Source organism: Botryllus schlosseri, chromosome 13 (assembly GCF_051294905.1).
Source record: "Botryllus schlosseri isolate E-star chromosome 13, Bs_hap1, whole genome shotgun sequence".
In the NCBI taxonomy this organism is placed as follows: Eukaryota; Metazoa; Chordata; class Ascidiacea; order Stolidobranchia; family Styelidae; genus Botryllus; species Botryllus schlosseri.
Genome location: NC_137248.1, coordinates 10670629 through 10692386, shown reverse-complemented (window position 1 = coordinate 10692386; position 21758 = coordinate 10670629). Strand labels below are relative to the sequence as shown.

The 21758-nt window shown below is 40.3% G+C and overlaps 1 protein-coding gene and 1 long non-coding RNA gene across 2 annotated transcripts in view; one reads left to right on the top strand and one right to left on the bottom strand.

The window, feature by feature from the left end:
- Window positions 1-21758, top strand: part of LOC145454493 (uncharacterized) — a 426394-nt gene that overhangs the window by 263157 nt on the left and 141479 nt on the right. The window lies entirely within an intron of this gene.
- LOC145454549 (dynein axonemal heavy chain 12-like) overlaps window positions 1-21758 on the bottom strand; it is a 57665-nt gene that overhangs the window by 6585 nt on the left and 29322 nt on the right. The window contains exons 41-68 of the mRNA XM_080332525.1: window positions 21157-21299; window positions 20674-20830; window positions 20109-20287; window positions 19472-19664; window positions 19247-19408; window positions 18449-18646; window positions 16778-16911; window positions 15728-15890; window positions 15204-15284; window positions 14924-15100; window positions 14003-14224; window positions 13802-13942; window positions 13099-13269; window positions 12035-12155; window positions 11878-11975; window positions 10367-10512; window positions 9330-9544; window positions 7810-8002; window positions 7338-7530; window positions 6743-6915; window positions 6338-6478; window positions 5876-6034; window positions 5564-5708; window positions 5354-5504; window positions 4466-4719; window positions 3878-4018; window positions 3679-3816; window positions 3020-3253 (exon numbers count right to left, since the gene is read on the bottom strand). Of these exons, the coding sequence (XP_080188651.1) occupies window positions 3020-3253; window positions 3679-3816; window positions 3878-4018; window positions 4466-4719; window positions 5354-5504; window positions 5564-5708; window positions 5876-6034; window positions 6338-6478; window positions 6743-6915; window positions 7338-7530; window positions 7810-8002; window positions 9330-9544; window positions 10367-10512; window positions 11878-11975; window positions 12035-12155; window positions 13099-13269; window positions 13802-13942; window positions 14003-14224; window positions 14924-15100; window positions 15204-15284; window positions 15728-15890; window positions 16778-16911; window positions 18449-18646; window positions 19247-19408; window positions 19472-19664; window positions 20109-20287; window positions 20674-20830; window positions 21157-21299 (4623 nt within the window). The remainder of the gene's footprint in view (window positions 1-3019; window positions 3254-3678; window positions 3817-3877; window positions 4019-4465; window positions 4720-5353; window positions 5505-5563; window positions 5709-5875; window positions 6035-6337; window positions 6479-6742; window positions 6916-7337; window positions 7531-7809; window positions 8003-9329; window positions 9545-10366; window positions 10513-11877; window positions 11976-12034; window positions 12156-13098; window positions 13270-13801; window positions 13943-14002; window positions 14225-14923; window positions 15101-15203; window positions 15285-15727; window positions 15891-16777; window positions 16912-18448; window positions 18647-19246; window positions 19409-19471; window positions 19665-20108; window positions 20288-20673; window positions 20831-21156; window positions 21300-21758) is intronic.

Genomic DNA, 21758 nt, shown 5'->3' with positions numbered 1-21758 from the left:
TGTTCATCACAAGCCTACAGTTCATATTTGCACAAGGCAGATGAAGGTTGCACCATAATAGAGCTAAAATTGTACTAAAACTTGAGGGGGTCCGCGAGGGTCCGTGACGGTCAAAAGGGGTCCGCGAAGCCAAAAAGGTTGAGAACCACTGGTGTACACAATGACTTGGACTCGGACTCGAGTCACAACACTATGACTCGGACTCGACCTTCCACTCCAGTGGTTCCCAACCTTTTTTTAGACACGCCCCCCCCTTTATGATAGTGAAAAATTTTGCGCCCCCCTCATCGTCATATCACAAAATCCAACCGGGATGCTGGCAACCCCAACAGATTGTTTGATGGCGTGGAAGGTTATGACTGTTGATGAAAGAATTCAAAAATATGAAATTCGGTCTATATATAGAGAAAGACGCGTGAAATGGAGGTAAATCGCGCAAAGCGTGAAAATTTTTTCAGTTGACTGCTTCTTCACGCCCCCGTTCAGATGCTTTTATGCCCTTCCAAGGGGGGCAGGCCCCCAGGTTGGGATCCACCGCTCTACTCACTGACTTGGACTTGACTTGGTTATGAATTGAAAATGACTCGGCTTGACTCGAGTCAAAAGTATGAAAGTGAGATAGATTTGTGACTTGGTTACAACCAATGTTCCCTCTAAGCTGCGCAGTGCGCACGTGCGCAAATGCGCAGTGCTGGGACGGTCTCTGCGCACAGAAAATCTAAGTTGCGCACAAAAAATCCGAAGTGATGACCTTTTTTTAGTCGTTACGCACTGTTGTCCAAGGGTCTGTGCAGTAAGTTGGCGAGTGTGCGCAGACTCGTCAAAAATTTGCGGGAACATTGGTTACAACCAGAGGTGGTCAAAGTAGTCACGAAAGCTACTCAAGTAGAAGTGAGTGACGCAAAAATCTACTCAAGTACGAGTAGAAGTACTTCTTCCATGAGCAACCTAAAACTACTTGAAGTAGAAGTAGAATTCGCTGGCTTTAAATCTACTCAAGTAAGTAAGTAGTTTTGAAACCGGTCATAATACGATCGCATGGACTTTCAAAAGCTGCAAATTGAGCTGCGTGGGGAAGGTGCAGAGAACTTCTTGTATAATGCATCAATGCATCCCATTGATGCATCCCAGAAGGTATAAATTTCCGACAGCATGAGCATTCGACCGCATCATGAGATACAAATGAGATACTAATCTTTTGTTTACTCAAGCATCCCGTTTTAGAAAAATGTCATAGCTTGTTCGCGCACGCATATTACGGCCTTTAGTTAGTTGAAGAGCAATACGGAGAAGTTTATGAATACGGTGTTAACACTTTGTTCGATTCGTATACGATGATAAAAAAAAGTATGGCGTAAGGTAAAATGCCATATAGTGTAATTGTATTTTAGGAAAGTAGACGGCGATGCTACACTTTTTTTAAAAACTTAAACATGTATGTTCTCCAGACGAAAGAAATGGAACTACATCATAAAATTGGAAAATGCATACTATTTGTTTTATCGAGACAGTTTTAACAGCGGTCTGCTAAAACAGATCTAACGCTTAAAAAGTCAGAGCCCACTTCTCCAGGTTAGGACACGCCAGGGGCTGCTAGATTACGATATGATGTTTAAATGCTAGATTGCGAAACGGTTGTACCAAAGGTTATGATGGGCCATATTTACTGTGATGAAATATGTCATATGGGCGACAATGCGGTACAATGCAATCTGCAACCTAAATAATATTCACTTTCGTGAAACATATTTGTAACTCTATATCTAGTTGATGTGAAGCGCGACGGAAATTCTAGGTTTGACTTAAATTTTCCCAAAATTGAAAGTTAAAACTCCGTGAAAACAGCTTGAGAATTCCCCAGTTTCTCTTTCTAATTGGAGGGTTGCACTACTTCTACTTGAAAAACTGAAAATAGCGAGAAGTTAGTAAGTAGATCACAAAATATTACGAAGTAGAAGTAGAAGTATCGAAGATTATATCTACTTGAGTAAGTAACAGAAGTAGAGGAAAACTACTTGAGTACTTCGAAAAAGTAGAAGTACTTCGTTACTGACCACCTCTGGTTACAACCCTGCCCGTATCGCTATTTCTACACCCAATCGGGCACTTGGTTGCGGGCAAGATATTTCCCGCGAATCTAGCGCAATTTTCCAGAGGTTGGTCAGTAGTGCTTTCACTTTTTTGCAGTACTCAAGTAGATTTTGCCACTGTTTATGATTTTAGACGTCTTCCACTTTTACTTGACAGTTTTCGATTTTTCAGGAAAAAAGTAGACATTGAATAGCCCACTTACCTTTTTGATTGCTTGAAAATGGCTAATTTCTACTTGTACTCCATAAAAATTGACTATGATGACTACTTTGACCACCAGACTGGGAAGATTACGAGTAACAAAATCGCTTATACAAACCTTTTACAGGAAGTGTTATTTTATTACAGTAAAATATGGTTTCGATAATACCTTCTCACGGCCTTGAAACCTAGGTTGCTCGTAGCACAGCGTCCAAAACATGTGACCTAACCAATATTTCAGGAAATTGGTGATCCAATTGTAGCTTTGTTAGAAAAGCGCTATGAAATAGTCGCATCGCAAAATAGATACATCATTTGCGCCATCTAGTTCAGTATTACCGCTGTCGCTGTAATAGACAGTGCCCGGATATTCAAATTGACACTTAATACTAGAATCAAAGCTTAATTCTCAACTCGGAATCGAATCACCCATGTACCTGAGTTTACCAAGCTCTACTTATCAGCCAGATTTAGATTGCCGTACTTGTAAGGGTTAGCTGGTCGGAAGCAACGGCGATGTAATTAATGTAGCGACATTGCCAAAGCAGCAATACCGTATCTCTTTAAAATGAAAAATTGGAATTTTTTGTTTGCTTAGCGTTGACATCACGCCAGAAAAATAGGTTATTAAATCACAACGTAAGTCAGTCATGATAAGTTTACTGCAGTCGTATCAATGTTTAGGGCCGATCACGTTACTGAAGAACGATAGGAGACTTCCATGTACCTTGATAAAATCGATATATCCGTCGTACTCCATTTTGGGCGGAACATAATAATTTCCGCTAGTCGACAGCTTGCATTTGTGTTCCTCGACGACGTTAATGTTGTAAAAGTCATTCAACGTCGCACGAAGCAATCTACGGTCCCAGTCATCAGTGACACGGCCGCCGTAGTTGCATTCTCCGGTTAAATATGAGACGGCGTCTAACGGAATCTCTTCGTATTGGTTGATAAATATCTGTCAGAAGGGAAAGTGGTGTGTGCTTGCTACGTATCTCAAGGCGACATTAGCTCTTCTACTCTTGAACATCAAGACCGAGAAATTGGCGACTAGTCTCTTTCTAATTTGTGCTCATAACAGACAAGGAAATTGCCTGGCTAACTTATAAAATAATCTCTTGCAGTTTCAGTGCAATAATTTACATACACATTATACTTCCAGTAATGTATTCGATTGAATAATCTCCATATTTCTCCATAAAGCCAGAACATTGACAAAGCAATTATATGCAGAGCAATGGCCATGGCCAAGGGACTGGTCATTATTGAAAAATGGCACAGCTTTGATAGCACCAGCAACTCACACATATTTTCTACATCATTTTTGTATGGATTGATAAATTCCCACCGATCTACCAGTACATTCGTATGTGCGCCACGTACCTGAAGTTGTCTCACGCTAATTCTCAAGTCGGATTCATTGAATCCGTACGCAATGTTCCATCCCAACGGACCGAATTTACGCCTCTCCTGCACTAGCGCGTGGAAGAAGCAGAGGCCGAACAGCAGTTTTTCGAACACCTAAAAACAAAGGAGCCAAGCTGACACGCGGAAAAACAATATCCAGCATCGGTTGACGTACGGCTTCTTTTCCTATGCAGCCGGAGAAAAACTCAGGATCGGATATCGGATCTGTCAGGTAGGACTGCAGGATGTTCATTCGAAGTCCGGTTGGCGGTTCATTTGTCATTTTCACGCCATTCTGAAGAACTGTGACTGGAAACTAAACAAAGGAAATAAAAATTTGAGCACAAAATTCTTCACAATAACAATCAACGGATCTATTTGTAACTGCTCCTAACTTCAGGAGAGATATTATTGCCACTTTTTAAAGTAAACGGCCGACATTCCGCAAAGAAACTCTTTGGATGAACGTTGATATATTGAAATAAGCGGTGTGAACGAAGGATTGTCCAAAAGACAGCAAATAAAGTAAATCATAAAACTAGGTTTTAAAATAGTGGTCGTCTGAGGTTAGGGAGAACAAATGTATTTAGAGGATAAATACAAGTCAACACAAGAACACACATAAGGAATGTAACTACAAGCATACTGGCAGCTAAACTAAACTGGCAACGCCCAATGAACATTTATAAAGGAGTCACGCAACGGCCTAATCAATTAATAATTAACATTATTTTTCTCGCTAAATTAGAGAAACGATTTTCACCTTATCCGACGGATACGACGTTAGCCATAGCCTGAAATTGGGATGCATGTTGTCGGCGTTGAACTCCTCACAAATCTTTTCCATCGACGGCATCCACGACACGGCGAGATGGCAATTTTGCAACGCCACCCAGGTGCCGTCCTGTATCGCCGCGGTTATCATGCTGGCGGCGATGGGGCCCTGGCCCTGACCGAGGGAGATCGCGTTGAATCGGTCGCCGCCGAAGCCTTTGTCGCCCGCGAATTTCAGTAATGCTGAAAAAATTGGGGCGTGAAGTTTATGTTTTATGACCACTTCAACTTCTACATCTTTTTTCAGGCAAAGCTGAAAGTTTGTAAAGTATTAAGTAGCTTTGGATATGTTTGTATCACTCTAATGAGAGACATTGTAATAACAACTGGACAAAGCACGGTAACTCAATTTATTTTTGAAAATTCGACCTATTCGCAGTGTTATTTGTCACTTTGCGTTAAATGCACCCTGCAAGTACGCAAAACGCCACCTCTGATTAGCTGCTTAAAGTACACGACACCTGGGTCAATTCTACGCTTTGAAACTATTTACATGAGTATTTTTCACACCTTCATTCCTACTTCCTCTTGAAGCGGTTTTGACGTATCGTGGAAATCACTACTTCTACTTGCAAACATGTAAAAATTTACGGCACTGCTCACTACTTTGATCAATTCTGTTTACTAGCCTGCTATTTACTATCCGCATAAGCAGTGTTTGGAAGTGGGCTGTGCTACAAGTCACAGATACGAAATCATAAAAGAATATCAGCCTGGTGTACATGTCGAAAAAGCAAGAGTACCACAAACAACACACAAAATTGCCTTTCTTCGATCATTCTAAAAATCTACACACGGCGCAATATAGACATCCTACCCGCCATTGGATCCGCTCCGGGCGAGAGAACAAATATCAGCGGCATCGTCGCATTAGAATCGGCGAAACTCTTTCCCAAGTCAAAGGGCGGTGGTTCCACAAATTTATGTCCCAACCTTTCTTGAACGTACTGCCTCACCATCGGGATGACCTGAAGAGACGCAAGCCTCAATATGGAGACAAAGAACAGGAATAGCCCAGTCCACTTACCTTGTCTGGTCTCAAGCATCTGATGACTACAATTCGCTGGAAGTCGTTGATGTTTTTGTCCCAGGGGCTCGGTAGTTGGGCGTTCTGCGGGTCTTTCAAGTCATAGACCTTTCTCCATTTTTGTATGTTATCCTGGAAGCTATCGCTGTGAAACGGCATTTTCCACGGTAAAAGCAACTGAATTTCTAATGGCGTCAATAAAACGGTTCGAAAGCAAATATTGAAAACTTCAATGCAATATAATGAGTAATTTGCCCTTTTGAGATCATAAATGTTATCGTGGCAATTTGAAGACATGTTCGGCCCACTTACAGGAAGCCCCTGAACGGTTTCAAGTCTTTCATCCGGCACAATTCGTCCCACGCTTTGTCGCTGAGCCACGATGGGTCCGGATTGGCCAATTTGTTTTCGAGACCGACACCGCCCGTCAAAAAGAACATAAATTCTTCCCGATTCAATTCACCTTTTGCCCTGGAGAAGAAAGAAATCGTCTTATGATAAACGCGATACCTCGTCCTGCCGAAGGCATAGCAAAGTTTCAGAGTAAGATCCTGTTTCGGACTGGATTGAAGCTACGATTGAGCGCCTTTTTGTGGAAACGTATTATGCAACTAAATTATCTTATTTTAGAGAGAGCAAGCCAGTACAAGTGTGTCAAATATACAGTGGTGATTAGTAACGAAGTACTTCTACTTTTTTGTAGTATTCAACCAAATTTCGTCTATTTGCACTTATAGTTATACAGTTAATTGACATGCAGGCAAAAATACTCACATGGTGATGTTGGCACACAGGACAAGTGAGAAAAGCAGCTTGTCCTTCTCAAATAGCGACCGGCACACGTTGCAGTACAAGTTATAGGTGAAATGGTCTGATAAATACCGGAGTCTCTTGTCCAGTATCTTGGATTTGTTACTGAACGAGAAGATACATGAAAATCGATGATGTCATACGGAAATGAACGCTTGGCAATATGCAGTTTAAAGAAATACTAATAATATGATAGCAAGTTAAACTGACAAGGATAAACTTACCAAGCATAGTAGAATGAACTTATGTTGCAATTTCTAAAGTTTCTAACACTGCATTTGGTTGGAGTTTATGGTAAATCATAAAAACAAAGATTAAATCATAGTCAAACAACTTCGTTCAATCTCAACCACAGAAATAACCGTTTACCTTTCTGCAATGGAGTTGAGGTAGAGATTGATAAACCAAGTCAGCGAATATTGATACATGGGATCGATGTTGGGAAGATCCGTGATGCTGAAGAACAGGATGGAAGAATGCTTTGCGATCGGACGGTATCCCTCTCGCGACTCGGCAATCTTCTGTTCTGTGTTGTCGGCAATCTAATAGGAACATAATTCATGATAATCAGTTTAAACGGCTTGATTTCCGATGGCAAAATATCATGCCATCACGAAAATCATCTTTATCACATCATTAACTGCTAAAATTGACGGATCGACACAGATATCTTCATGTGAACCTAATGGTAAAGCTAACAGTTACGGAAATCACACAAACTAATGATAAATTGGCAAGGGCAAACCTATGCAACAAAGGGACAACACGGCCTGATGCTATTGGCACAAAGTGTCCGAAAAATCATTATACGTTGGTAATTTCAAAAACATCCTTTCGAAACAAACTAATTACACAGTTGCGTATCGTATTGTGAAATTTCAGACATGCCAACATCAACCAGGCCATTTGGCATCACCAGACGAATCACACATTCCCACTGCAGCAAAAAATGGGAGAGACTCGCTTTTTGCTTCTTCTGAATTTCGTCGGATAGAATTTTGGACGAGTCCAAAATTTTGATGGCCGCTTCGTTCTCGAGAATGTTTCCTTCCGACGCGGACAGCGTGTATAAGATCTTATCCTCAATTTCCTTCAGCTGCTTCTTGTTGGCCGCGCTCTGTAGAATGAGGACGTTTCTCTCCTCTTCCAATTCGGGTCTGTGTGGTTAAGAATAGATTTTTCACCATGAACTCGTCGGATACCCGGCAATGTAGCTCGATTCAGGAAAATTTATGAAGGCAAGATGTGATTTGTAATAGTAGTCAGTATCAGCGTATGTAAATTTCTACTCAATGATAAGTAGAAGCCCAGATCATGTATATGTCACACGAACAGTGGATGAGAAAATACAATTATTATGCTTAGCTGCACTTGGTCAAATAGTCTACAATTCTGAACCAGTTTACGCGAACATGTCAGCAATACTGAAAACGCACCGTTCTTTCGCGACAACGATTCCCAAAAGCTGATCCTCGAGGCCCTCGGGGGTGATCATGAAATTCAACAGCGACACTTTCGTGGCCAGTTCCGGTAGGTAATGCGGGTTCCTCAACTTCGTGGTGATATAAAACCGGAATTCCGAACTGTACTCGATCACATTTTCTCCGAGTCTGATACACAGCACGCCGGCTAAAATAGAAATATTTTTAGATTTATTTTTACAGCTTCTTGGAGGTACAGATCTTCAATATACAATTGAATGGTATGTTCATATTGAAATGAACCCGAATATTTTCGGCTGACACTCGTCAGGGGTAATCGTCAGCAACTAGTAGAGAATTCAAAAGAACAGCGTATATCAACAATCGTAACACAAAATATGACGTCACCAGCACGGAATGTCGAATACGAGAGCATTCAATGTACTATTTTTAGATGATACACAAACTCTTTTGGTTGACACAGCCTTGGCTGGTGTATTTTGATACAAGTCGACTCCAAGGCACACAAATGAAAGTGTGAGCGACCCTTTCCGAGTATGCGAAATCTGTTGTCTCGATAATTTTTCGCACAGGCGGGATTATCCAACAAGTGTTTGCCAATTGCATAATATATGATTCATTTATAAGATTTACAAAAAGATAACTTCAGATGCCACATTAGATATTTTCATGTTCAAATCCAGTAATGGCTAAAATTGATTGGAAAATCATGTGAAAATTGAAAATGATTAGAAATTTCATGTCCATCGTATACCCAAGGCTATTCAGGTAGGTTTCCGCCGTAGATTGCTGCCAGAACACAAAAAACTCGGTATTCTGAGAGTGACAGACGTCATAAAATACGAAACGGCAAAAATGATGCACAATATCTTCCATCATAATATACCATTCTTTGACAAACATTTTACTACTTTTGCCTCGGTACGTTCGGACTTCACTCGTTCTGCATCATCAAATGAGTCGTCACTTCCGCTTGTATCTAAATCGTCCTCCCAGAAAAGTTTCTATTATATTGGTGCCGCTACCTGGAACTCTCTACCGGTAGACCTCAGAGATTTGCCCGATCATCTATTTAAAAACGTTATCGGAAATATTTATTAGATAAGTATATTGATTAAATGCCGATATTGCAATTACTGTCTTGTGTTGTAAAGTACCACGAAATCTGCACTATAGACTCAGTCCTGCACTGCAGTCTCGAAACTGTGATGTTTACAACTCGTTGTATCCTTGTTGAATATTTTTCTCTTCATTTGTTGTAGTTTTGTATATTCATTTTCATTTGTTATGCGCCATTGACTGTAATGTGCGTACTCTTACAGGTGGCGACTGTGTACTAAGGCCTTGCGGCCCATCGTCATCATCCTGGTCCGTACCGGATTTTCGCTGGTGCGATAAATAAATGATTGATTGATTGATTAATTCAAATCTGGCTAAAATCTTCATCTTTCAAATTCATGCTCATCTCTACAGTCTAGAGATGAAGATACTGTAAAATCCTTGTACATAAATACCTTGCTTAAAAGTTTGCTTCAAAAGCAGAGGTTCCAACGACGGGTCCAATTCCTCGCCGACATTCTCCAACAAGACGGGAGTTCCAAATTGGATCGAGTTCTCCATAACACGCATGTAGTCGGCGTCGGTCAGTTTGATCACGCCGAGTTTGTTTTCCTTTTCGGAATTGCGAACCCATTTGTTGGCTTGACCCTGCGGATCGATCATCAGAGGCCTGATAATTGAATAGGCAGAGTATGACAAATAGGTTGATTACATCAAGATTCGTGCCACAGAGAAGTACACAGAAACTTATTTCGGTTCATGCCTAAATCGGGAATTAACCGGAGAGTAAGATGTCACCAAAGTGTAAGATATAACACGGTTACGATGGTAGTTGTTTCATGACATGTAAACTCAATTTTTGACAAGATTTGAACGGTTAATTCTTTTTACAGGATGATTATCAGATAGATTTAACGCCGAAATCTTTAAAAATATGGATAACCACGAATATGGATGTCAGTCCACTCGTTGTTACTCCTGTAGAAGCAAAAGTAACGTCGTGAAATTCTACTCAATTACAAGTACAAGAAGCGGGGATATTTCACAGTTTTTATGACAATTTCCATCATAAAACTCATAAAAACTCAAAACTATACAAAGAACACTATATTAATATTGAAATAAATCCTAATATTTTAAAAGAAATGGTTTTAATGAGACTCTTGGATGTACAGGACTTCAGTATATAATTTAATAATGATATACTAATATTGAAACAAACCTGAATATTCCGGCTGACACTCGTAGTTGCTGGCGAGTATCAGTAGAGAATACTCAGGTTTATTTCAATATACATTTTAATATGTTGTAAAAAGCAAGCCGTTTGCCTAAAAAGATGTACATTGCCCAGTTTCTGGCATTCAAACTATGATTACTATTTTAACAATCTCAACCGAAAAGACCTATCGTAAATGGAATTGCAACTAATAAGTACCCTCTGGTCTAGCGTTTGCGGATAGTAAATAATATCTAAAATTCTGGCAAAATTCACCATCTTCGAGAGTTGTCCACGATTACACCGTTGTCGATCGAGAAACTGTCGGTGGGAAGACCAGCAATATTCCAGGCCCGGATCTTGATTGGATCTCCGAGCGTTTTGCTCAACGAAAAGTGGTCCGAGCAAGTGATTTCGCGTCTCTAAATAGAAATGACACAGATGGTTATCTCAATTTAAAGTATTCCTGTAAATATATACTCAATTACAAGTAGAAGTACCGTAATTTTCCAAGTATAGTACGCCCCCATGTATAATACGCACCCTTAAAATGGTATGCAAATTCTGGGAAAAAGCCTGTACCCATGTATAGTACGCACCCTGCATTCGCAGTACATGAATAGCTGTGTTTTAGTACACGATGGTGTTCTGTTTTGCGATGTCACTGTCGAACAATCATGACATAACCATCGCTAATCATTATGCAATTAACGGCATTGTCTCTAAACGATAGTAGAGAGCAGCCAAAGCCTGCGAAGCTGGCGACGCGATAGTTCGGGCCAGCGACACGACGTCTTGTGCACGAGGCCTATTACAGATGCGATTACTAATTATTATACAAGTAACGGTATTGCCTCTATACAATAGTAGACAGCAGCCAAAGCCTGCGAGGCCGGCATCTTGCGCACGAGGTCAGATGCGATTGCTCAGGCCAACGGTTATGTCGTGCACATCACGCCTGTTGGAGGTGCGACTGATTACGCAAGCGATTATATTTTGCGCACATGGCCTGTCGATGAATTAGCGAGGATTGCCGCATGCGTTCGGCAATCAATGAATGACCTAATTTCGCTCACGTGCAAATGGCAAACCAACTCAGCAGGAGATTGCGTGCTGTGCAGACGACTGTCGTGAATTGGCAACACGCTTTTTGCTAATTGGTAGCACGTTACGCTAATAATACGAATTACTGCGCACGATGGCTAAAAGTGATGCGCGATTGGAAACAAAACATGAAGAAAGGTGTGATTTTAAGCTTTTTATCGAGGGAGATTTTTTTCAAGTGTGTTGTTTCCATGTATAATACGCACCCCCCCCGATTTTAGGGCAAAAAAAATTTTGTGGATTATACATGGAAAATTACAGTAGCAATTTCAAAGACATCTCACACTACTTTCAGTAAAAGTAGAAAATGGATGGAACAAAAAGTACTGAATCAGGTAGTTTCGAAAGTATAATTCGTAGAGCTTTGCATGCTTTTACCGGTAAATGGCAGATGGATATTATCGAAACTGCAAGATGCATTTCACTACCACAAAATGACCAACGGGGCCAATAGCTGCAATCTTCAACATACAGTCAGTTACCGCGTCACAGGGTTTATTTCTTATCAGAATTATGCTCATACAAGTGATGAAACCATATTCCAATCTATATTCTGCTTTACATAATGCCAGCTTTCTTATTTTAAACAATACGTTATCACGTCATGCTTGACGTGCGCTCAGAAAAAGTAGCGGCGCTTCTTTACAGACCAGGTGTTGAAAACAGCACAAAGTCTTCCATACCTGGCATTGGGTTGTCCAGTCATGAGTGCACGATTTTCTGAATCCAGCTGTGAAGGCGCCGAGATACGCAATCACACCGGACGAGATTAGCACGTCACCTTAACGATAATATCATATGTATAAAAGCCCAAAAGTTTTCAGCGAAAGAGCCGAGTACCGGTCAGGTTATCGTAGATCTCTTGCAAGTCTTTGGCAGCCTGCGTCCATCTCGATTTTTCACCGCCTAGCCCGCCGATGAGTTTTTGCGCACGGTCCAGTTTCTTAGCGCACAGATCGACCTGAATATCCCGAATGACATGACTATTTAGAAGCGACAACGGCATAGAGATTAGCATGCAAAAAGGGATTAGAAGTTTTGGCCGGATTTGGATCAGATATGGAGATAAGATAATTTGAAGCTGGATTTGGACATATATAAAGTCGCTCTTCCTTCAGGCATGATTGGAAGATGATGTTTGGTCATAACGAGTGACGAAAATTGCCATGGTAAATAGTAATATTGTTAAAAATAGCCGATATTTCGATTTGGGATTGCTGGTTTCCATTGGTCGGAATTTGGCAGGGTTGCAATGACTCGAGTCATGACTCGACTCGTGTCCGACTCGACTTGACTCGAGTCATATGAGTCGAGGCTAGGACGGCCATGACAGACATTTAATTGTAACTTCGAAGAAGTAAAGTCACCACATTATTGGTATTTCGTCTGTCAGTCCTGATACTTGGAAGGTAGGGACAGAAACTGTTAACACTTTGGAAAATTGCTATTTTATGAATGTGAGCCATTCTATATCGCTGGAGCAGAGTTGAAAAACGTGGGTTGAACCAGACTGAACTGAAAACTGAACAGTGAACATAATGACTTGGGCTCGACCCTCGAGTGAAAACTATAAAAGAGAGATTGACTTGTGACTTGGTTACAACCCAAGAATTTGGTGTGAATTTCTTTAGGCAACAAACCAAACAATTCAATCAATCAGTGTTCTCTTGGATATGCAATTTCTAATAGCTTTCAATTTTTGTGTGACCTCTGAACAAACTTTAGTCATTACAGCAGTTGAACATGATACGAAATTAGTTTTGACTTTTGATCTCTAATCGTGACATTGGGAAAGAAAATTATTAGGAGTCCCAAGTATTGTCACGCTGTTAAAAAGGCCACCTGAATTCAGAGAAAAAACCTGCCCTCATCTGCATTCTGATGCGAAAATCAACAAATTTCACCTGATATTCCAAGTCTTCCTTTTTCTTCGTCGCGGCTTCAAAGCTCGACTGCAACTTAGCCAGCTGATCTTGAAACTGTTTCAATTCCGCCCTCTTGGCGTTTAGAATCTTCATCGTTTCGGCCAGAGACGTTTCCGCTTCGGCGAGTTTGATTTTTTTCGGCGCCACGACCTAGAACAGGGATGGAGAATTATTTTTCCCAAGTGTCCACACGAGAAGCAGAAGTATTTGTGGTGGGCCGAGCTAAAACTTCAAACTCTATTTTATGGCGTATGACGCAATACATGATATACACATGCTGTTGTGAGGGTTTATTTATAAAAAAACACTAAAATCATAAATAAAGTCGTAGACCGTGTAATTCTCAATGGAATCAAACAAGATTAGAATTATACTCTAGGAAAACAGTAAGGCTGAATCAACATTTATGAAAGTTAACCAATCAGAGTTTATGACAAGTATAATAATTAATCTGCACCTTTCAAATCTCACATTAGTATCGTACGTTTCTATGTAGGTATTTTTATTTGACATTCGAAAAGAGGTTCTATTTTCCGAATTCCAAGCTACTTTTCAAAGGCCCATCCTAGTTTGGTCCCAGGCCATATTTGGCCCATACCCGTAAAATGACCAGGTCAGACCTAGAATTATTGTTACCTTATTATTATTGAGTTATGTACATCAAAATATGATGGAAACAAACCTTAGCCACGCGATCGTACACTTCCATGGCGAGAATCCATTTGCAAAGCCCTTCGGCGGCCGAAGACGCCTTGGCTACTTTGACCGGGTCAAATTCCGGGTTAGTGACATATTCGGTACGGATTTTTTTCATTACCGGAACCTGAATTTGAAAATCATTCGATCAAGACCAAAACAGTGTTATAGAAGACAAGAAGCTTACAGGTATGTTGTCTTTGTCATATTCTCTCAGCATGCCGAGGAAATTCATATCTCCGAGCAGCTTTTTGCTAGGGCCCCAGTAGTCGAGGACTTTCTGCCCTGACCCAGACGGGTCGTTGATTTTGTCGGGTTTAATGTCCTTCATGACGCATACTGCGGACATGACGAGTTTGACTCCGGCCGGAGGGTTTTTCATGGATTTTACAATTGTGATGTCCGCAGGCTGAAAAGGCGCTAACAATTATCGTATCTATATGACGGAACAACGATGCGTAGCACATAGTGCAGTAAAACTCCTTTTAGTTCCAATAACAGTCATTTTAGTGTATTTATAAAATAAAGATTTGGAACGGTGCTGCCTCATTTTAAATGGCATCCACGATATGGCTTATCTGGTTCGTCAGAGCCAGGAGTCGAAATGGTAAGTGCGTTTTCGAGTGAGTCAAAATTACACGTCTGAATAGCGATTTCAATATAGACTAAGTCGGAGCCACGTAAAAATTCGCCACGATTGTCACTAAAGTTCTAACTTGAACATTGTGAATTTTCAGTCGGACAATATAGTTAAAGCTTCGCAATAGCAATTTGATCTCGCTAAGATCCCTTCCAAACGGACACTAAATTGGTAACTTGAACATTATGAATTTGTTAATAGAGTAAGTTGCTTAAGCGTGAATAACGCGATTTAAGAATGAAAAATTCTCAGTTTGTCGAGACCTTTTCCAAGCGACCACCAGAAACTTGAAAATTGAGAATTTCAGGTGGGTTAATCGACGTGTCGATGTATGAAAATTGTGATCTAAACAAAAAGATTTCTACCTTTGGCAAGTTCCATTCCGAAAAATCATCACCCGCTACTAATACGCAAAGTAAGTCGCCGAAGGTACAGTCAGGATTTAAGAATAAATCCTCCACAACTCACTTTGAGAGTTTTCAACGCGCTGAGTGCGGCCTCTAAAGCCGGCAGTGCCTCGGCCAGGTCACTCTCGCATTCAGACTTCAAAGCAGACGAAACTGCCGCCTGTTCGTTGGCCTGTGCTTCGTCTGCTGCGACGACCTGCGTACGCTCTTCCACGATCACCGTTTCTTTCGAAATTTGCTGCAAAATCGAAGAAAATGATGAAATTTCCGCACAAAAATAAATAAACATAAATAATGATTAAATTAAGTAATAAAGACTAAAAATAGAAACTAAAACTCACGATCATCAGTTCTTCGTTTTCCGCAGTGCTGATCACCAATTCGGGCTGTAGCGCTTCCAGCTCTTTTTGCATTTCCGCCACCTGCAAGTATATTGAAAATTCACTGACTGCCATAGACATTTGTTGTCTAATACACAGGAGTGGCCTGTACTGAATTAATTCTTCTTTTTCGGAGTACTCAAGTATGGTTCGCCTGCTTTAAATATTTACTCGAGTGGTTATGATAGAGACTACAACTTCTAATTAACAGTTTCTAGTTACTTCGGCAGGCCTATAGTACTTTTTTACTTACTTAGAAATCGCTACTTATACTTGTACTTAAGTAAAAATTTACAACGTTACTTTTTCTTCTACTTGAGTGCCAACGGTGACTCGAGTACAAAGGCGGTTCATGGCTTCCTAAATGTGCGGCCACGCCTTCACACGACCAATGATCGATTAAATTTTGTGTTTAGAACCCAAAAGACCGAATTTGATAGCGCCAAAACAAATAGGACAACATATGGCGAAAGTTCCGTATTTACCTGGGACGCGGCGAATTCCAGCTTTTCGAGACCGCCCACATATCTCTTCTTTTGTTTCATCACAGTGTCGCGCTTTTGCATTAGAAGAGTCTTGAACGCGGCGATCAGTTCCAGGTAGGACGTCGGGGTTACGTAGTTATGACGGCCGAGTTCATGGAGATACCTGCGAGCAGTCAAGAATCATCAGTGAAAGCATCCCAGTGTTTTTATTTCAAGGTCAATAAAATTCTGTCACATTATCGATAATACCATAACATACAATTGAATAACATATTCATATTGAAATAAACCCAAATATTTTCGGGTTCATTTCAATATGAATATACTATGCAATTGTATATTGAAGTTCTGCACCTGCAAGAATCTCTTCAAATAGCATATTACCACATAAAATCAGAATTTCAATGATGATTTCTAGCTAGGCGTTTACCGATATGATCACATTATGTTATTATGTACCGGTAAGTCTTTCCTCATTGTTGTTTTTTGTAACATTGTAAGATCACATCGGTTGGCAGTCCAGGCTAACAACCTCAACTCAGTTGGTTCAGTTGAGTTGATTTCATTTGCATCAAGAGTAAAGTCATGAGGGAAGATTATCAAACTCAAGTTGTGCTCAACAGAGTATAGGCTGAGTTCAACTTGAGCAAAGGTTTAGGATTCAATGAAGATTTGGAGTGATTTTCACTGACCACATTGATCAATAGGTTTGACAGTAGATAACAGCCCGGTACAGGCTCTGTTGTTGATTGTAAGCGATCTGTATTGCATTCTGCGGGTATGGGTGCAACAGGACTGACTTTCTCCCTCAATTACATAAATACACACTATTTGAATTCTACATTTGATGAAATTAACGGTGAGATGACAATACGACACTGAACCATCCGTAATCACTACCGTTACTTTCTGTGGGTCGTACTATTGATGTATAGTTCACCGCATATTCATTTTATGATCGTTAAAGATATATCACACATGTCTTCGAAGTTTAATAACAATTTATCTCTATATCATGCTAGGAAATCCGCAAAGCTCAAAGACAAATACCTTTCAGATAAGCTCCTCGACGAAGTATGAAAATGTTTGCATATCGGCACAATCTCCTGTCTCTCGTGGTCAGTCAGTTCGACAGTTTCCAAAAACTTGTTGGCCACCATCTCCAAGGCATCTTCTGGCCATGGCTGAGTAATAAAGAATTGTTAAATTCGATATTGTGTGCATCACGGAAATAGAATATAATTTTGTAACATATAACTATTTTGGGTCATTATGTCGTAGTCGCGATGATGCGTCTTGCTATCTTGCAACGAAAGTCTACTGCGCCTCGTCCTTGTCTACCTACCTAAATTACATACTTAACCCTTACGAGGTGGGGCCATATTTTGCAGAATTGACCTTCACTTTTCAAATTCACACCGTGACCCCACCAAGACTTGAATCTGGGCCGTTCCAGTTTAAAACTGGGTGGAGTATAGCCCTCTTACGATTCCACACTTGATCGACACCCCATGACATGTCTAGGGTTTTTTAATAAGGTTAAATAAACAAAATTCTTCTCCAAAATCTCTCTCTCAATTATAAAGGCTGACCCTCAGGATGGCGTTAGAGAGAGAAATATGATGCTTCAGTGTGTAGCCACTGTTGCCTGGTTTCAAACAAGCAGTCAACCATGGTTGTAAACCGCGCGGTTCGTCAGATATCGAAAAATGGAAAAGACGTATAAAATTTACAAATGGGCGAAGTCAGTGAGTGGCCCTCAAGGTCAAGTTCACGATCAAGACTCAATCGGACCCAACAGTCTGGTTTATGGCATAAAACAACGCAGTATGCTTTCTTTGGTCATATCCAACTATTTGCAGGCATAGTAAACCAGTTTATGACTCATATGCCGTCCGAATTTAAACTTGAACTTGACCTCGATCTTGAAAATCACTGAAGCGTGACCAAAATTAACAAATCCCTCGGAAAACTCTCCAGAACACGTTTTGATGTTTGAAACGGTGAGAATTTACACAGAATACCGTACATGTCGACTTCTGATATTCTGGCAGATTTTCTGACAATATTTCCCACTCGGAAAATATCTGGAAATTTTAGGTGATAACCATTTTTTATTTTTTTCCTATTTTTTTTTTTTGCAAACCAAAATTTTTGAGTAAGGTACCAAATGCATCGGAAAGGTCTCAGCTTTTAATAAAACGTAGTATCTGATGTCTAGGGCGTGTGAACATGGAGAAATCGGTCTCAGAGACATGCCATATCATATATGATACAACCACCTCGTAAGGGTTAAGTACCTTGCTAACAAATCGTTTCAAAGGGTATAGCAACTCTTGAGCATCGAATCCTCCACTTGCCATTGGGTTATGATTTTGGAGTAGTTCTAGTGAACAGCAGCTAGTCACCTTTTACACTTTGGATAATGTAAAGTAGAAATCAGTTTTGAGGTATGTTTACATCACCTTTACGAGTGAAATTGTCAAAGCAACTGGGGGCAAAGGCCCCAGAATTACGGTAACTGAATATATTTTCAGAAATTGTGCTTACTTTTTAGTAATGTCACCAGACTACAACCATTTGTAGTGATTGAGGAAAAAATTGGCATTCTATGTATAAGACTCATCCAATGACGTAAATTGAAACGAAACGTGTCCACCTCAAGCACACATTATTTCAATCGTTGCTGCCATTGTCACAATACATGAAAGCACGACATACCTGGAACCAATCAATCGTACAGCAGTTGATAAGAGACGGGAACTGACGCAGCCTATTACGGAAAGCGTCGCCGATTGGCGAAAATGCGATGATTAGATGAAGATTCTCGCGGCAGCGATTCACGAAAAACGCAAACATCGCTAACGGACTGTAGTCGGCGTTAGGGCCCATTTTTTGATTCATGGCAGGCCGGATACTCTGAAAGAAAATGCAATCGATGTCTTTTATCATGCCAGATTTAGGTACCGCAATTCAAAAACACCATATTTAAATCCGATACACGGAGGCCGAATACACGGAGGCCGAAAACGCCAAATTCGAACACACAAATGTCTGCTGAGACGGCTCAAGTAAATCAGTTACTAATTGAATTTTGGTTGACTAGACCTGCCACAGCAGCACCAAATAAGAGTCTATAACTTCCCTGCGGTTCGGATACCAAAACTGAAATGACAATTTAAAAATACAGATAGAAAATATCTCCTAGAAAAGTGTAGCTAAGTTGGACACTATCTACCTCTTTCTTGTATCTAATAGGTATGTACATTTTACAATTGTACAATGTACATACTCATTGTGTATAAATATAAGTGATTTTGATAGCTGAATAATCTGTTAAATATTTTTAATAAGTATATTACGGTTAATTTCTGGTTACGTTTTGTTACTTATTTCACGCTTACACGCTTCACGTTACATTTCCTGAAATTATGTATAATTGATTTAAAAGAATTAACATCTACTTTTTCTACATCATTTTCTATGCATTATTACTTACTACTGGCATAAACTTCTCACCTCGATTATTTCCTGTTTCTCGTCGATGGCGAACAAGTTCGGCACTTCCCCGGTGTTGAGAAGATTGTCGACGTCTTCCAAAAAGGATTCGTCTTTGATTTGAGTGTCGGTAATCAGGAACACCATCTTCTTCGCTTGCACCCCCGATGATTTCAACACGTCCTGTATATATTATAATTCTTACCATGCGACATACGAAAACTGACTCTGTTCCTGGATAATCACCTTGACGTCTTCCCTCCACTCGGTGACGCCATAACTTTTGGAAATTTCAGGCTGAAAAAGGCTCATACCGGCCATGGACGTTGCCAATCTTGTCAGCGACTGTCTCCCGCTGCCACCGACGCCAACAAGCAACGCGTTCCCACCCGGCGACTTCAGAACACGGCAGATGCGAGACAAATGCTCCAATACATATCTGGGAAGATATTCAAAGCATCATAAGTGATGTGAAATGATTACAGAGTGATTGTAAATGATACCGAGGAACAAAGTCTCATCTTCACATCTGTTCCAATCGACAGTGAAATATGCCACAGGGTTAGGTGATTCCGGTAAAAATGGACTTCCTGGTTGATTCTAAGTCTAATATTAAGCTTTGATTCAAGTCGAGTATTTGAGTAAACCCTATTGTAATGTCATAACAGATATAATGACCAGAAAAGTTCAAAGATTTTTTTCCGGGAACCAGGAAAATACTGACAGATATTAACGAGTTAGAGTTAGGCTTAGCTTGGATTAGGGTTTGGGGGTAAGTTATCTTGAGCTCCGGTTCAGATTAGGTTGGTTTGTGTTACAAATAGCGTTAGAGTTTAGGTCAGTGTAAGCTTGGGTTATTTTGAGCGAAAGCCATCATTATCACCTGAACGTGACCAAGTTCATCTGCGCCTTGTGAGTCTGATTGTATTCCTCCAGACAGGTGTCGACGATACCGTTGAAATCTTCGAGCGATTTCACCTCTTCGTAAAGCCGATCTTCGTTTTCCGCGTCCGGATTCAGATAATCGCCAAACAACAAGGAACGCATGTCGTCCTCCTCAAGCTGAAGATAAAAATAAATTCCACAAAATCGCCTGACGGAAAGAGAGAGAAAAAGAATCTAAAGAACTTCTTGGAGGTAAAGAACTTCAATATACAATTGAATAGTATATTGTATAGTATCTTGAAATAGTACATTGAACGCTCTCTTATATATTATTCAAGAGATAGAATCGTGAAAATGAATAACCTACATAACAAAAATACAATTAAGTGATATATTATATACGCATAAACAAGGTATAGATGGGAGGCCAAGTCACCCAGTCCAGGAGCATCTTACTACAGCATTTTCTGCGCTTAAAACGTTTGATTGAAACTATGCAAAAAGAAACAAACCACAGTATCGGAGAAAATAATTGGAAATTATAGGACCGTTCTTTTCCCTACCGTTTTCCCTGGTTTAGCGAGGTGATCGAACAGGGTGTCAAAATTTTCCTTGAACGTGTCTTTGATGATTGTTCGCAGCGAGCTGTAAAGCCAGTCTCGGTCCGAGTCGTCCACGAGACGATCGTAGAAGACGCGGAACACTTCATGAACGAACAGCCTGACGATCGAAAGTCAAATGTCGTGTGTGTGTCAAATTAGCGGTAAGAAGGACAGGGTCATAAACATCCCAAATTGCAGGAAGATCGGCTGGTAATTAAGTGATTCTACTTCCAGTTAATTATCGAGTAACATGGTAGTTACAGTTGTTACTTAAATAGTTTATTAGGTTTCTAAACGGGCGGTAGAGTCCTTAGATCAAATGATACAACATCAAAAAAACTGCTCAGTAGCTCAAAAATCACTTTTTAGGCCCTTGCTAATTAAAAACATTAATTCCCCGCATTTCAAGTTGCTTCACATAAGTTGCGTCGCGTTCCCCGCTACCTGATCATTGTCTTTTTATTTTCGACGCTCTCCTTCTTGATGAGCAAGCACCCCATGATGACGCGGGAGAAATCTCTCAGATTGAAAGTATAGTGAGACTTTGCTGGTGTCGGCAAGAGATTTTCCATGGCTTGTTTGTACACCTGAAGTGCGGGATTGAGATATAATTTTAAAAAGAGGAAATGGAAAATCCTTGATGATAAAATAAGGTCTAGCCACTGTAATAGGAAATTTTCAGATTTCGGACCTTCCGATTGCTGAATGACTGAACAGGGCCTGGCAGCAGGTGATCAAAGTAGGCATTGTTGGTTCTCAATAAGAAGTAGAAATAATGTCACAAATTTCTACTCAACTACAAGTAGAAGCAACTCAATTAAATGCCTAGTTTTGCCAAAAAAATTTGAAAATTTCAATTTCAATTTTAAATCACAATCCCTTGAGCAAGTAACACAACTGGCCAAAACCTAGTTAAGTACTTCTAAAAAGTTGATGCACTTCATTACTGACCACCGCTGCTTAACAGTGAGAGAGAGACTTTCTCCAATGTGTGTATTGCCACTTTCACTTGTAAATGAGTAAAAATTTATGGAGTTACTTCAATC